Below are 15,438 nucleotides of genomic sequence, written 5' to 3'. Positions count from 1 at the left end.
CATGAAATCGCGACGGTAGTTAACTACGGCCGGGGCTCAACAATAGTTAACTGTTGTCGGTTGCTTAGCTGTAGTTAACTACCGCTGAGGGCATTTAAGTATTTTCCATATGTTTTTAGGAAGTTTTGGTTGTCAAAAAAAACAATTTTCCATATATGATTATGGAGAAATAAACCTCAATGGCTATGATGATATTTTTCCTTAAAAAATAATAGGGTTAATTAAGTAAATGATCCTTGTAAATATTCAGAATTTTGTTTTTAGTTCCTATAAAATAAAATCACATTTTTTAGTCCCTATAAAATTTCCATCAGCATTTTTAGTCCCTATAAATTTTTCCATCAACATTTTTAGTCCCTGTCAAAAATTTCCATCAACATTTTGGTCCCTAAAATGCTTAAGGAAAATGTCACTGGGACTAAAAAGTGCGATTTCATTTTGTAGGGACTAAAAACAAAACTATGAATATTTACAGGGACTAAAAACTTAATTAACCCAAAAAACAAAAAAAAAAACAAAAACTATGATGATATTTAATTTTAGTGTCGTTAATGAATGTTATGTTAATTGAACTTAATATTTCTGTAATTTGATTTGGATTCAACTTTTACGTATAATGTTCTAATGTTTGAATTTTATATATTATTAGCCGAAAAGACGGACACTCACGCCCATTTTTCCGCTCTTTGTAGATGCTACCAAAGCCCCCAGTACCTCCTTCCATACGCCTCTACTCCATTCATCATTCACAATTCTACTTCTTCAAGGTTGTCTAATAATCCAAAGTGATTTTTGTAATACTCAACTTTTTCATGAAATGTTATGAAATCTCACTTTGGTAAAGAATATTGGTTTATATTTATGGTATCATTTAAGGACAACCACAAAGTTGTTTTGTCCGGTCTCTTATTTTTATTTTGCAAATCAAACACACTCATCATTAATCAATTTATCATTTCCTTTAATATAAAAGAAATATTTTTAAAAGCAACTTCACTGATTCTGTTACACGCCCCTTTCACGCGCACGTGATCGTTCTCGAACCACCGCCTCTAAACCTGATAAAAGGGACATCATACAATACACCTGATAATTTATTAAAATCCCACAGTTTGATTGAAGTTATTACAAGCTTGAAAAAGGACGCTATATCCGGTGTCCTTTGTTATTCATTAATCAAGTACATTATACTTCTTTTTCAAGGATGTGTACTAGGATAAAGTTATTCTTGAAATAATCAACTTTTTCATGAAATATGATGAAACCTCACTTTGCTAAAGAAATTTGGTTTACAATCTTGGCATAAGTTAAAGACATGAAAATTTGCCTAAACAAATCTAAGAGAAATCAGATTTTCTGCAAAAACAAAATCACACCAACAATATTTTGCAAATCAAACACACTCATTGTTGATCAATTTATCTATTCATTTAGCATAAAATTAATTGTTTTAGAAAACTTTTAAAGTAACTATCAATCTTGTCGGATACTTTTCTTTATAATTTTATCTTTAACAACACACTTTTTAAATTTTAATTTGAAAACATACAACATGAATATATCTATTACAACTGAAATTTAGACACGTTCAGATAAAATAGATACAACACACATGATAAAACGGATATTATACAAGAGATAATTTGACCGTTGAGACTACCAAATAGATAAAAAGACATGCAGACACACTACCAACATGAAATTTTGTTTGTAATCAGAAATCTCCGAAGCTATCATTGGCTGCAAGTCGAGTAGAAGCTGGTGACAAATCTTGATTCCCCGACCACCTTTGAAGCATGTCATTTCCATATACCACAGATGAGATATCAGCATCAGCATCAAAGTCTCTCCCAAAAGAAAACTCTTGGGAGAAGAAAAAGTTTGATGAATTCCCGACCATTGAGGTTTGGTTGGAATCAGCAATTGTTGCTTCAGTTAAAGGGTAAACATCCATTTGTTTTGAAGAGGATGAAATGTTCATGATACTAGTTTCATTGTTATGAACAATGTTGTCTTCTTGTGTTTTTGGTTTCTCTGTTTGATTTGGATTGGTGAATGAATTCAACACATTAGAGAAATCAGAAATAGTGGTTTGATTTTCACTATTGTATGGAGAATAATCCAGCAATGGAGACAATAGAGATGCAATAGTATTTGATGGTCCTTCTCTAGAGGAGTTAGACCTTCCAAGTTTTGAACCATCCATTTTCTTTCCACAATTACGCTTCTCAAAGACTCTAGTGACAACCCATTCACTCTACAAAAAAGGTTACACATTAATATTAAATGGGAAAAAGACATTATTTAAAAAACACTATCATTATTTAGTATTCATTCATTTATTAAAGTGTTTTTAAATAAAATACTATTTGAAAGAATATTATATATGTTTCAAACAAAAAGTTGTTTCCAGTAGTTTCTCTAAAATTTATATTTTATAATTGATTTTTTGATAAAGGTTACATTTATCATGGTGATCAAACATAAAATAGTTTACTTTATTTAGAAAAAGGAAATTAAATTTTTATAATTTGTTACAAACAGATCTTAGTAATTGTTTGGATCGACGATAAGTTTGACAATGATAAAATGCTAACTTTGTTAAAATTTAAAAAAAATAATTCTTTTCAAAATCACGGTAATATAACGTAATTATGTCAAACACATGGTCGATGTGAACATACACTAATAAATTTTCACCTATAGTCAAAGTAGAAATCATTGACAAAAACAAAGTAATAAAAAATATAGCAATATTACCATTCCATGTGTGGATCGGTTGTGCTCAGGAAAAAGGTTGTGCTTAGAGAGTGAGTTACCCTCCAATCGGTATTCATGCATGACCCAGTTGGATTTTTCACCTCTTGGAGCTCTTCCTATGTAGAAAACCAGTGTTTTTTTCATCCCGATTAATGAATTTCCCTTGTAAATCTCTTTGTCTTTGCCTGTTGCTTTCCAATAGCCAGCATTAGTAGCTCTATTGGTCCTTTGACCAGTTGGGTATTTTCTGTCCCTCACACAGAAAAAATACCATTCCGTTTCTCCCATTTTAGCCATCACTGAATAAACCAAAAAATAAGAAAGCATAATTAAGTTATGAAACGTTGAAAGACATACATACATTGGACATGACACTGACAAAATTGACACTCATAATCACTTTAAAAAATAAAATAATTAAATTTAACCACGTCTATTAGTGTCATGTTGGTGCATATACCTAACACATTATGATGTGTCAGTGGTACATAGTAATTAAGAGAAAACATATAACCATCAAAGTAAGAAACGAGAATATATCTAAGGTGTAATTAAACCACTCTCTTTTCTCCTTACAAATGAAGGGTGGTTTAGGTTTAATTTTGTCCCGGAATCACCACTCCAAATTGTTTTTCTTTCTTTTTTTAGATAAATAAGTGACTTCACATAATTTAAGCCTTCTTTGGTATGTTTTTATGATTTCGTCGTCTTAGTACGACGTTGTTCGTCGTCCTCTTTGGTTCAGTTTACCCCCTTGTAATTTGAGCAAATTTTGGTTTACCCCCTGGTACTTTGAGCAAATTTCGGTTTACCCCCTGCCATATCATTGATTTTGTATAGTCAGATGACCTAGGGGGGTATTTTGAAACCCGGAAATGGTCTATATTATAGGGGGTAAAAACACTATTAATCCTATAATATTATATAAAAACAACTAATATTTGCCTATAAAAAACATTAAATTCACCTGGTAAATCCCATGGTTCAAACTTATTCATATCAACTTCAGCAATAGCTATAGCACAGAAGCTATTGTCATCAACCTTCTTGACAAGGTATTGATTTATAAGCTCTTCATCGGTCGGAAAGAATCGAAAACCAGCATCAAATTTGACCTTTTCATTTTCCATTTTTTGATTGGAAACATACTCATTTGATCCCATCCTGCACTAAAGTCCTCTGTTTCATCAAAGAAGCAAGTTAAAAACTAAGTAGAATAAAAACAAGCATAAAAAATTTAATTCTGCAAATCTTAATAACATGAATGACTGATATCAACCTATTAAAGTTTGAAAATGAAGGGAGGAGTGATGATAAAAAAAAAACTTCGGTTGAATGATGTAAAGAAAAAGTTGAAAAAGAAGAGAGTGAATGATGTGAGAGACAGTTTGTTTTGATAAAATTGATAAGGATGGTGAGTTGTAAGAATACAAAACTCCTTAAATAGTGAACTTTTAGGCATGCAAAATGTGGCTCATAATGAAATTTAGGGAGGGTTTAACATTTTATGCTTTTAGAAGTGTGTATTATGTTGTAAGTGCGTGGTTTAGTATGTTAAAAGTTGAAAGATGAAAATTGCGAAATGATGATGATGAAAAGAAAAACTTAATAGTAATAAAAATATGTTAAAAAGTTCTAAATTGTATGGGGAGAAACGTTTTATAATGGTCTACAAATGTTGCCAAAAATCATTTAAAAATTTATGTTAACTTCAGAAGGACCAAAACTGTTCACATATAGGCTATATGGGTGGAATTTGTGTTTTTTCTTTTATAGAGCCTATTTTCATACCCCACCCAGATTACATAGGTTTTTTTTTTATGAATTAAACCATTCATATATGATATAAGATAAACATTTAAGTGTGCTTTAAACTTTCCTAAAGATGCAGTATGGATCCTGACCCTTTAAGGCGGAAAACACTATTAAAATTTTCGGTCAAGGATACTTGAAAGCACAAATAATAAAATATCTAATTCCTATGCACTTTTGTTGAAACAAGATTTATCATGTTTCAGTTTGAACTGTCGTTTTGAATTGTTGGAACTGTAAAGTTACCAATTTGTTAAATTGAGAGCCCAAATTATTTTTATTCAAATTTAAAAGATGGAAAAAGTGACGGTTTATCCGGTTTCCTTTGTTCTCCTATGCTTTTTTAGTTACAAATAAAGATCAAGATAGTGTTGTTTTGAGACTCATATTTTTTTCCATTTTTTTAAATGATCCAAAACGACATAATTTTGACTTCAGTCAAACTCATATCCCTATGTTTACTTTTTTCCCTTCATGATGCAACCCTTCTTCCTTCCTTCTTTTCTTTGCGGTAAAAATAAAATAAAAATATCTTCACATATGCCACCAAAACCCTTTGTTCCTCCTTCCATACGCCACTCCTCCATCACCCTTCACGTTTCTTATTCTTCTTCTTCAAGGATGTATACTAGTCCCTTGATTCCTTAATTGAGTTTTTATTTCTTTCTATTTATATTTTTATGATTTGTTTCTGTTTTTGTTTTCTATTTTGTGTTTGTTGTCAGTAGTTCTTGATTTTTTTTTCAAATATCAATGTGGAAGTCGTGATTGTTTTTTACATATTTATACTTTTTTTGATTTTTTTTCCTTGATATTTTGTTCTCACTAACCTTAATTGCGGATATAGAGTATGATATTTTGCAGATACCGTTTTGTATTAATTTTTACCTATACTATGGGGATGTACTTTGTTAAGACTCATAAGAATTCGATCCAGCACAAATTGACCGCACACCACTATTTTTTCAGTGTCATATTTGATTGTGGAGAAATAGACCTAAATGACTGTGATGATATTTCCCCTAAAAAAAGACTACATGACGATATTTAATTTCAATGTTCTTGATAAATGTTATATTAATTGAACTTAATTTTTATGTAATTTGATTTGGATTCAACTTTAATGTATAATGTTATGATGTTTGAAGATTATTTATTTTATATGCATATCCTCCTAACCTGGGAATATGCGCAGAAAAAAGCACCTTTGGTTTGGTGAATTGAAGTTTGCCTTAGGTGTAAAAAAAAGGACTCCCACCCCACTCAACAAATTTTGCTCGTCGCCAAATCAAGAGGGTACACTATACAACTTTTAAAAAAAATGGATTCTTTTACTCAATTTTTTTATTGGTTACCACCATTTTAAACCTACTAAATGTTAGAATTTGTGTTGAGGCACTATGCAAAACTTGAACAGGAAGATGATGAAAACAAACATAAGAAAGAGTGTATATAAATTTCAAAGCGTGTGAGAACACGTTAAGTTTTAGGTTTGATTTGTCCCCACTAGTTTATACCAACTAGATGCAAAAGGGTCTAGTGAAGAATCCCCTTCAGGATACTTTGGAATCCTTGACGGGACTTGTACATTCACACCAAACGTATCGATCGATGATAGTTTAGTGGATAAAGTTATGTTAATTTTCCTCGTACACTAAAGAAAAGTAATAATGATTTAATATTATTTTCGACAGAATTTGGACTCTTAATAATATGATTTTTTGTGTCTCTATTCTGGCCTTTAAAGTGTCTCTATTCCTGCCACTAAAGTGTATCTATTTAGAGAAACTTATGTCATTTTGGTGAAGATATACAACTCTAGAATAGTTTCTTCATGAATTGACACAATGGTTACATTGCTTCAAATAGTCAAGAAATACACATTTCGTTGAAAGGTGTCTATTTAACCATTGCAACTTTTCATAGTTATGTTTTGGAAATTTCTCTCACACTAAATGTGTTATAACCCTTGGCTATAAATTAATTACAAGAAAAAAAAATTAACCAAACAATTGAAATCAAGTGGTTAATAAAATCCACTAATGACGAATTATTCAGAAGAATTTCAAGAGAGAAATTTCTATGTAGATTGGGGTAGCCCTCCATTTCCACGATATATTGTGCAACCCTATATTTGTCGTAATTAGTTACTTACATGAGGCTCATAATGAGTCGTGTAGCTCTGAGGACTTGGTCAAATATATATATGTGTGTTGTCCATCCATCCCGAAATGGTGATATAATACATCTCTCCCACCTAGTAATTTAGTGTTAGTTTGGTAAAATATGTTATGAGAAGTGATAAAAACAAGTGAGCATGACATTGAATTTCATACTGCATAAGTGATGTGTTGATGAATTTTGACTTGACTACAATATACGCAAACTCTTATGACATTCTTCTTCTTCTTCTTCTTCTTCTTTCTTTTGTAGAGGATTATTCTTCTTCTTATGTTATGGCTAAAGTTAACGTGTAAATGTGTATTTATTTGACAATGCATATGTGTAAGATAATACTTAAGCATCGGGCATGTTGGGACCCGTAATGACCCCAACAATAAAAATTGCTCATTAGACAGCATGGATTGCTCTCAGACACCTACAAAATTAAACATTTACTCCCAATGACAATCAACTATCGTTCGCTTCCTACGATAGTTAACTGTCGTTCGTTGTACGGCAACGACAATTAACTGTCATTCCTATCAACTTTTATATATCGGACAGCTTTCTTCAATGCATTATCCATTCACCAATTTTCTTTTCTCTTCCATCCAAAAGCCTAAAGTTCAATTTTTTTTGCAAAATCTGTCTCAAATCATTGAAGAAGGATTGCTAGAAAGTTTCTATATTCATTTGACGTCAAGAAACATGTATTGCATCTTTTTACCCGTTTACATTATTGCATTTCTCTGCCATATTTTCGTTGGTTCTGACATGAACTTGTAACGATAGTTAACTATTGTAGAATTCTGCTCTTTACCCAAACATTTTTGCTCAGTTCTAAAGTAAAATACATATATACCCCTACGCATGTTAACATGCGCCACGTGAGTTAACATGCGCTGCGTGGCTTAAGTCACGCAGCGTGAGTTAAGTCACGTTAAGTATCATTTTCCGTTCAAAACCCAGCAGACAAGCACAAAGCACCATTTTTTCTTTCCCTCCACCTCCAAAAACCCAAAAAGTACGAATTTTTGGGTCAAAATCTTCATTGCAAATCGTCAGGAAGCAAGTTTCTACGCTCATCAAGCATCAAAGAACAGGTAATGTATCCCCAAAACTCTTCCTATTTTCCTGGTTTTTTTGCATGTCACGTCATTATGTTCAGTAGGTGCTAGGGCTGAGCGTGAGTTAACTCACGCTAGTTGTAAGTGCTGCGTGAGTTAACTTACACAAGAAGATAACACTAGCGTGAGTTAACTCACGCTAGTGTGTTGCCCAGATTTTGAAATTTTGCGCCTCTTATTTTACTTGCTTTGCTTGCCGCACAAGTCATTTATTTATTTTTTGTTTGTTTTTTTTTATTGAGTAGACATTGAGTGGCATGGTTGAAAATGTGGCGGAGGATGGCGTTGAGCCCAAACCGGGCAAAAACAAAGCTTCCGGTGTAGGCAAACCAACCAATGATGTGAAGTTTAAAGTGAAAATTTATTTTCAAGTTGAAGCTCACATACTTCACAATCAAGCAAAATCGGTACCTACCGGTAACTTTGAAGAGAAGCCTAAACCGGTACCTACCGGTATTCGTGTTATTCAAGTAAACACCGGTTAATTTTTTACAACAAACGAGAGATGGAAAGATCGAGAAGAATTGCTTGGTTGGGTTCGTCGACAAGCGGCTAGGGCTGGATTTACTATTTCTATAGATAAATCTAGTACAATAGCGACATACATGACGATGCAATGTGAGAGGAGTGGTGAATACAAGCCACCTAAGACAAGGAAGAAACCGAAGCTTGAAGGCACGGGATCAAGGAAGTGCAATTGTCTGTTTAGGTTGAAATGCTTCTTTGAAAAAAAAACACAAGAATGGTGGATTACAATGCATTTTGGAGTTCACAACCATGACTTGCAATGCTTCTTTCGAAAGGAAAAGGAAAAGTTGTTGCCAAAGAAGCAAAGGAAGCGGATGATGACAAGCAATGTGAGCTTGTTAAGAAAATAGTTAGTGTTTGGAGAGATGTGGTTAACTCTCCTACGGAGGATTCATTTGCAATTGCATGGTTGACATTCAAAGATGAGGTATGCGGACTGTTTCCATTGTTTGTTAAATATGTTGAGGAAACCATATTGCCCCTTAAGAAGCATTTTGTGAGGGCATGGACGAATACATACTTGCATCTAGGGTGTAGGACCACCAACATTGTTGAATCGGCTCATGCACAATTGAAAAGATACTTGAGGAGTAGTGTGGGAGATTTGGCATCATGTTGGGATGAAATTGACAAAATGTTGAAAAACCAATTCGGTGAGATACATGGGAGTTTTGGTAGGAGCAAAACTGTCATGGTGCACAAATACAAAAAAAAAACAAGTTATTCTCCGAGTTGGAGGGTTATGTCTCTAAGGCCGCTTTGGGTTTCATCGATGAAAAATTTGAAAGGTCTAGGAGATTTGGCTTTGCTAAAGAAGATTGTGGTTGTGAGCAAATGGCAACGTCCGGGTTGCCTTGTGCTTGTATTCTTGCCGAGAAGAGAAAGAAAAAATTGCCTATTCTTTTGGATGAAATACACCCTCATTGGCGAAGGTTGAGTGTAATTGGAGAAGAGGTTGATGCCAATTTTTCCGTTACGGAGGAATGGGACGCCGTTCAAGAACATATCAAGAGGGCCACTTACAAGATGAAACTTTTCATCAAATACAAATTGCGTGAACTAGGATTTCCGGAGGAAACAATGTTGAAGCCACCTCCGAGACAAGTGGCCACCAAGGGGGCACCTAAAAGGGTGATGTCTACACCAAAAACGAGGTCCACCGGTCGAATCCCCTCTAGGTGGGAGACTATTGATCCTCAAAATCCCGATAGTTGATGCTCACTTGACAAGAGTAAGTCTCAAAAGACTAAAGGTTCACGTCTTGGCACTTGCTCCCGCTCACAAACTTCAACTCCTACTTCAAAAAAACAACCTTATTTGCAAATACCATACATGTCACGAATTCAAAATCTCATGAGACCTTACGTTGAAGACATTGTGAATGTTAGAGGGGATGGTAATTGTGGTTTCCGAGTCGTAGCTAGGCACATGGGATTTAATGAGGAAGATCATGTTTTGGTTCGTCATGCACTTATTAATGAGTTGAAAACTCACAAGAGTGACTACTTGCCAATATATGCTACCGAGAGCCGTTACAAACTTATCTTGGATGGTTTACACCCTCCAACAAGTAAAAGTGGTATTGCACCTCCAGAGAAGTGGTTGACCACTCCGGATATGGGTCACATTATTGCTAGTTGCTACAATAGAGCGGTTGTTCTATTGACTTTGCCCGAATTGGGTGGTTCATGTGAGACATATTTTCCAATCCGGAGTGCTCCACCACTTAAGCCACATTCCAACATAATGTGTCTTTGCTTGATTCCGGACCACTTTCTTCATGTGAAGTTGAAAGAAAATTGTCCTCTACCACCTCCTCCTAAGGAGTGGATGACTCACAAGATTGGTGACGCGGAGCAATGGCTTTTTGAGTTTTTGGATAGAAACGCCGCCTTGGATGAGCTCATGTCAAAGGAGCCGAAGCCGCCAAAGAAACCAACAAATGAGCACAATCCTATTACTTTGGACACTCTAGAAAAGTCAAAGCAAGAGAACGATGTCATGGATGAAGATGAAGATTATGCACTATCACTAGTCTAGTTAGATAGGTTATGACACTTTTGGGTCAGTGGGTGTTCGTCCTATTTTTTGGTGGTATTACACCCCGACATATTTTTTGGTGGCCTATTGTGTAATTTTGATATTTATGGTCAATATGTAACTAATATTATATAAATATATGAAAAGAATTATTTTGTATCGTTTACGTGTCATTAAGTGTGTTTAAATTATTACGGGTCATTACCGGCGAGTTTATGAAATTTGGACCGTTTGGATCGTTTATATGTGATTACGTGATTGTGAGAAAAACGATGTTTTTAAGTAATTTTGATCGATTATGCCGTATTACCCGATAAACTTCTTAAACTGACGTAATTTGGTTAAGTTATGAATGTGGCGTGATTACGGTCTTTCTAGACTTTTCAAAAGTCTGTTCTGTTACTGCATGCATTTAATGCAGTTTCTGTTTCTACTATGAACGTGAGTTAACTCACGCTAGTGCAAATGGAAACGTGAGTTAACTCACGCACTGCATTACACTAACGCATGTTAACATGCGCAAAGTTTTTCTACAAATAACACTAACGCATGTTAACCTACGTAACGTGAGTTAACATACGTTAACATTTGCACTAGAGTGACTTAACATGCGTTGGGGCAATAAGGTCTTTTACTTTGGGCATGAGCAAAATCATTTGGGTAAAGAGCAGAATTCACTATTGTAGCTGCCAACGACAGTTAACTGCCAATAGGCCCGTTCCTTGGCAAGAGCAATGAACTCTTTGGAGCTAGGCCTCCAATTTTTGGGGCCTCAAATATTTGTAGGGATAAGGGTATAATTGTTGGGGTGTAGGATAAAAAAAATATCACTTTTACTTATGACAAAATCTGTCACTAATGTTATTTTTTGGTAGGTAAATGTCTATTTGTCTGTAGATAAAAGTCATGTTTGAATCAATGCTCACATATTTAACTACAATTTAATTATTTATCACTAGCTATAAGTGGTGTTGGATTTTGTGGTGTTGGATTTTTTTAATAATGTTTTTAACGAAAATTGTCAAGATTACAACTGAGTCTCTAAACTGTCAGGAACGGCCCTGACTGCCAATGTGACCAAGGGTGTTTAAGTGTCGTAGCATCCTAGTATTTGTGGCATGTAATGATTGAATTAGTTATTAATTCTTTTTTTTTTGCAATGTTTTGTTGTTTATTGATAGTTATGGTTGAAAATGTGGTTAACAATTATGTTGAGTCAAAATCAAGTGATGTCGAGTCTTTCGTCGAATTAAAATCCTATATGGTTAAAGCTTTCATTGATGTAAAACCAAATGATGTTGAAGCTTTCGTTAATCTGAAACCTTCTCTTGTTGGTTCTGTTGATGTGAAACATTCTCTTGTTGGTTTCGGTGTTTCTAAACTTTGCGATAATGAAGTAGACATTGTGCCTTAATTTATTATCGAAGATACATGGAAAGTTTGAGATGATATGATTAATTGAGTTCGTTGATAGGAAACAAAGGTGTGATTTACTTTTATTATAGAGAAATCCAATTTAATCAAACTAATCTTATTGTGACTGACAGAGATACCACACTTATGAATGTTGTTGCCATTGTTAGAGCTAAATGCATTAGAGACTGTAGAACCAAATCTAATGATGTCAAAGTGGATCGGAAAGATAAAGAAATCAAAGATGTGAAGTCCATTGAGTCGGTTGACAACATCATGAAAGTTTGGGATAATGTGGTTTTTTATCTTTCATCCACCACCACGAGAAAAGTTTAATGTGATCTGGTAATTGATCAAGATTCTGCTCCTCGTTACGACAAATCTATGAGTTATACTCCTTCCCAATGATCCATAAATAAGCCGACCAAATCACGTGAAAGCAAAGCCGAATATTCTTCTGAAACAAATGTGAACCACCAAATTACAATGCATGCATGCGAACATCTGACGGTTGAATACACGAAATCCCAACCAATGCATAACATAGGACTAAATGCTACCAAAGAAAAAGTATTCCATAAAAAGATAATTAACGGTTTCCTCTTTTCTGCATCCACCTAAGCACAACAAAGAACAAAAAGGAACGACGTGCCAAGTTTTTTTGTTGGAATCCTCTTATTAAGAGTTCTTCAAATAATAACGAAATTTTGAGAGACACGACTTTGTTTCAAATGAAGTATGAAATAGAATAGATAACAATCATGTTGGACACTTTGAGGTAGAATTATTGAAGTTGGTTTTGAAGTTGTCTGTAGTTTGTTATTTGTCCCACATTACCCAGGTTCCAGACAGGTTAGTGTATAAATATGTTTGAGTACCCTCATTATTTAAGTTAACTTTTGGGATGAGATTTAAACTTATTTAACAAGAATATTATAAACACATTTTATCAAATAGCCAAACTCCAGATCATATTTTCAAATCCATTTGTGTTAATTAAAAATGTGTTTTATATTGTAGAATTTATTTTTGTGTTAATTAAGAATGAAGAATTTGTGTTAATTAAAAATGTGTTTTATATTGTAGAATTTATTTTTGTGTTAATTAAAAATGTGTTTTATATTGTAGAATTTATTTGAAGTTTGATTTAATTCTATTTTTTATGAGAAAAAAACATATAATTTTCAATTATACCATTCTTAAAAAGTGTAGAATACTACATTTAAATAACACTAATGTGAAACAAAGTTTGGCAGCAACATGATCAGAAAAAGAATAGGCTTCAAACCCACACTTCCCAACCTTAAAACCCTCAAACAAATCCATGCTTTGATGATCATCAACGGTTTCAACAACAACGTTAACTTCCTCGGAAATCTTGTCTTAACAATCTCAACCTCACTTGTGGGTCCCAACGCAACTCCAACTGTCACAAACTATGCACACCAACTGTTTGCTCAAATTCCCCAACCAGACACATTTATGTATAATGTCATGATTCGAGGTTCATCTCAGAGCCCTAATCCTTTACGAGCTATCTCGTTGTATGCGGAAATGCATCGACGTTCTGTTAAGGGTGATAGCTACACTTTTCCGTTTGTTCTTAAGGCGTGTACTAGGCTCGTATTGGTTAATACTGGTTCGGCGGTTCATGGAATGGTTTTGAGACTTGGGTTTGGTTCAAATGTGGTTGTGAGGAATACCCTTTTGGTTTTTCATGCTAAATGTGGTGACTTGAATGTTGCAACTTCACTTTTTGATGATTCTTGTAAGGGGGATGTGGTTGCTTGGTCTTCACTCATTGCTGGGTACGCGAAACGTGGGGATGTGAAAGTTGCGAGGAAATTGTTTGATGAAATGCCTGAGAGAGATTTGGTTTCGTGGAATGTGATGATTACTGGGTATGTTAAGCAAGGAGAGATGGAGAGCGCGAGGATACTTTTTGACGAGGCTCCGGTTAAGGATGTTGTTAGTTGGAACGCGTTGATTGCGGGTTATGTTGTTTGTGGATTGAGCAAACAGGCGTTGGAGTTGTTTAACGAGATGTGTAGAGCCGGGATTTTCCCGGATGAGGTGACGTTGTTGAGTTTATTGTCTGCTTGTGCTGATTTAGGGGATTTAGAAAACGGGAAAAAAGTACATGCCAAGGTCATGGAGATTAGTATGGGAAAGTTGAGTACATTGTTAGGGAATGCTCTTATTGATATGTATGCCAAATGCGGAAACATTAAAGAATCACTTGATGTGTTTTGGTCGATAGTAGATAAAGATGTGATTTCGTGGAACTCGATCATTGTTGGGATGGCATTACATGGACATGGTAAGGAATCGCTTAGTCTTTTTAAGATGATGCAGAGGACTAAGATTTGTCCAAATGAAATTACATTTGTTGGTGTTTTGGTAGCTTGTAGTCATGCTGGGAAAATTGATGAGGGTTATAAATATTTTGATCTTATGAGTAGTGAGTATAAGATTGAGCCAACCATTAGGCATTGTGGGTGTATGGTAGACATGCTAGGACGCGCTGGACTTTTAAAGGAAGCGGTTAAATTCATTGATTCTATGAAAATAGAACCTAATGCAATTATTTGGAGGACTCTGCTTGCAGCTTGTAAGGTTCATGGAGATGTGGAGTTGGCAAAAGTGGCTAATGAGAAGCTGCTTAGTATGAGAAAAGACCACAGTGGTGACTATGTTCTAATGTCAAACTTATATGCTTCGCGAGGTGAGTGGGATGGGGCTGAGAAGGTAAGGAAGTTAATGGTTGATAGCGGTGTAACGAAAATCCGTGGCTCTAGCTTTGTTGAAGCATGTAACTGAGGATGAATATTAGTTGCTTTAGGATTGAAACCATGTTTTTTAATTGTGGTTGTACTGGCAATTACAATGTCACAATTTTGAAGTTGCAGAAAAATCACAAACATTGCAAATAATTACACAGTTAATTCTGATGTAATTGCAGCCACATTGTAACAGCAGATATCTCTGTAATCTTGATATTGTACTGTAGTTTCAATGGTGATTTTTTGAATTGTAATTTAAAACAGTAGCCAAAACTAGTGTGTAGATGCCTAACTCAAATTTGTTTTGTCCGGTCTCTTATTTTTATTTTGCAAATCAAACACACTCATCATTAATCAGTTTATCATTTCCTTTAATATAAAAGAAATATTTTTAAAAGCAACTTTTAAAATAACTATCAATCTTAGTCGGATACTTTTCTCTTTAAATTTATCTTTAAAAACACAAACTTTTTTAATTTGAATTTGAAAACATGCAACATGATTATATATATTACATATAAAATAGACACAATACGCCTGATAAAACGGACATCATACAATACACCTGATAATTTATTAAAAGCCCATAATTCGATTGAAGTTATTAAAAGCCGGAAAAAATGATTGTAATCCGGTTTCTATTGTTCTTCATTAATCATGTACATTTCTTCTTCTTCAAGGATGTTTACTAATAATCAATTTTTTCGTGAAATATAATGAAACCTCGCTTTGATAAGGAAATTTGGTTTATATTCATGGCATCAGTTAAGGACAGACACAAAATTTAACCTCAATAGAATTATTTAAACAAA

At 34.3% G+C, this 15,438-nt stretch overlaps 2 protein-coding genes and 1 pseudogene across 2 annotated transcripts; 2 read left to right on the top strand and 1 right to left on the bottom strand.

Moving 5' to 3' along the window:
- Window positions 1–1,613: 1,613 nt before the first annotated feature.
- On the bottom strand, window positions 1,614–3,961 carry LOC146904150 (NAC domain-containing protein 59-like). Its single transcript, XM_085724432.1, has 3 exons — window positions 3,728–3,961; window positions 2,761–3,059; window positions 1,614–2,257 (listed from the first exon to the last, which is right to left on the bottom strand). Exons 1-3 carry the CDS (start codon window positions 3,921–3,923, stop codon window positions 1,715–1,717), a joined length of 1,038 nt encoding a protein of 345 aa, XP_085580558.1. The 5' UTR covers window positions 3,924–3,961; the 3' UTR covers window positions 1,614–1,714.
- Window positions 3,962–8,119: 4,158 nt separating this feature from the next.
- LOC146904149 (uncharacterized) lies at window positions 8,120–10,500 on the top strand (annotated as a pseudogene).
- A 2,573-nt stretch (window positions 10,501–13,073) lies between these two features.
- LOC146904148 (Pentatricopeptide repeat (PPR) superfamily protein) lies at window positions 13,074–14,924 on the top strand. The gene has a single exon (XM_085728136.1). The coding sequence runs from the start codon at window positions 13,104–13,106 to the stop codon at window positions 14,661–14,663; it is 1,560 nt and encodes a 519-aa protein (XP_085584262.1). The 5' UTR covers window positions 13,074–13,103; the 3' UTR covers window positions 14,664–14,924.
- The last annotated feature ends 514 nt before the right edge of the window (window positions 14,925–15,438 follow it).

Source organism: Medicago sativa, chromosome 7, assembly GCF_051527215.1.
Source record: "Medicago sativa cultivar Bolivia chromosome 7, Bolivia_mono, whole genome shotgun sequence".
In the NCBI taxonomy this organism is placed as follows: Eukaryota; Viridiplantae; Streptophyta; class Magnoliopsida; order Fabales; family Fabaceae; genus Medicago; species Medicago sativa.
The sequence above is the reverse complement of the archived record's forward strand: the minus strand, read 5'-3'. Positions and strand labels throughout refer to the sequence as shown.

Coding starts and splice junctions, on each gene's coding strand:
- LOC146904150 (XM_085724432.1), bottom strand. CDS start 3,923: ATGGGATCAAATGAGTATGTTTCCAATCAAAAAATGGAAAATGAAAAG. Junction 3,060..3,727: donor TGAACCATGGGATTTACCAG/GTGAATTTAATG, acceptor TGGTTTATTCAG/TGATGGCTAAAATGGGAGAA. Junction 2,258..2,760: donor ACCGATCCACACATGGAATG/GTAATATTGCTA, acceptor CCTTTTTTGTAG/AGTGAATGGGTTGTCACTAG.
- LOC146904148 (XM_085728136.1), top strand. CDS start 13,104: ATGATCAGAAAAAGAATAGGCTTCAAACCCACACTTCCCAACCTTAAA.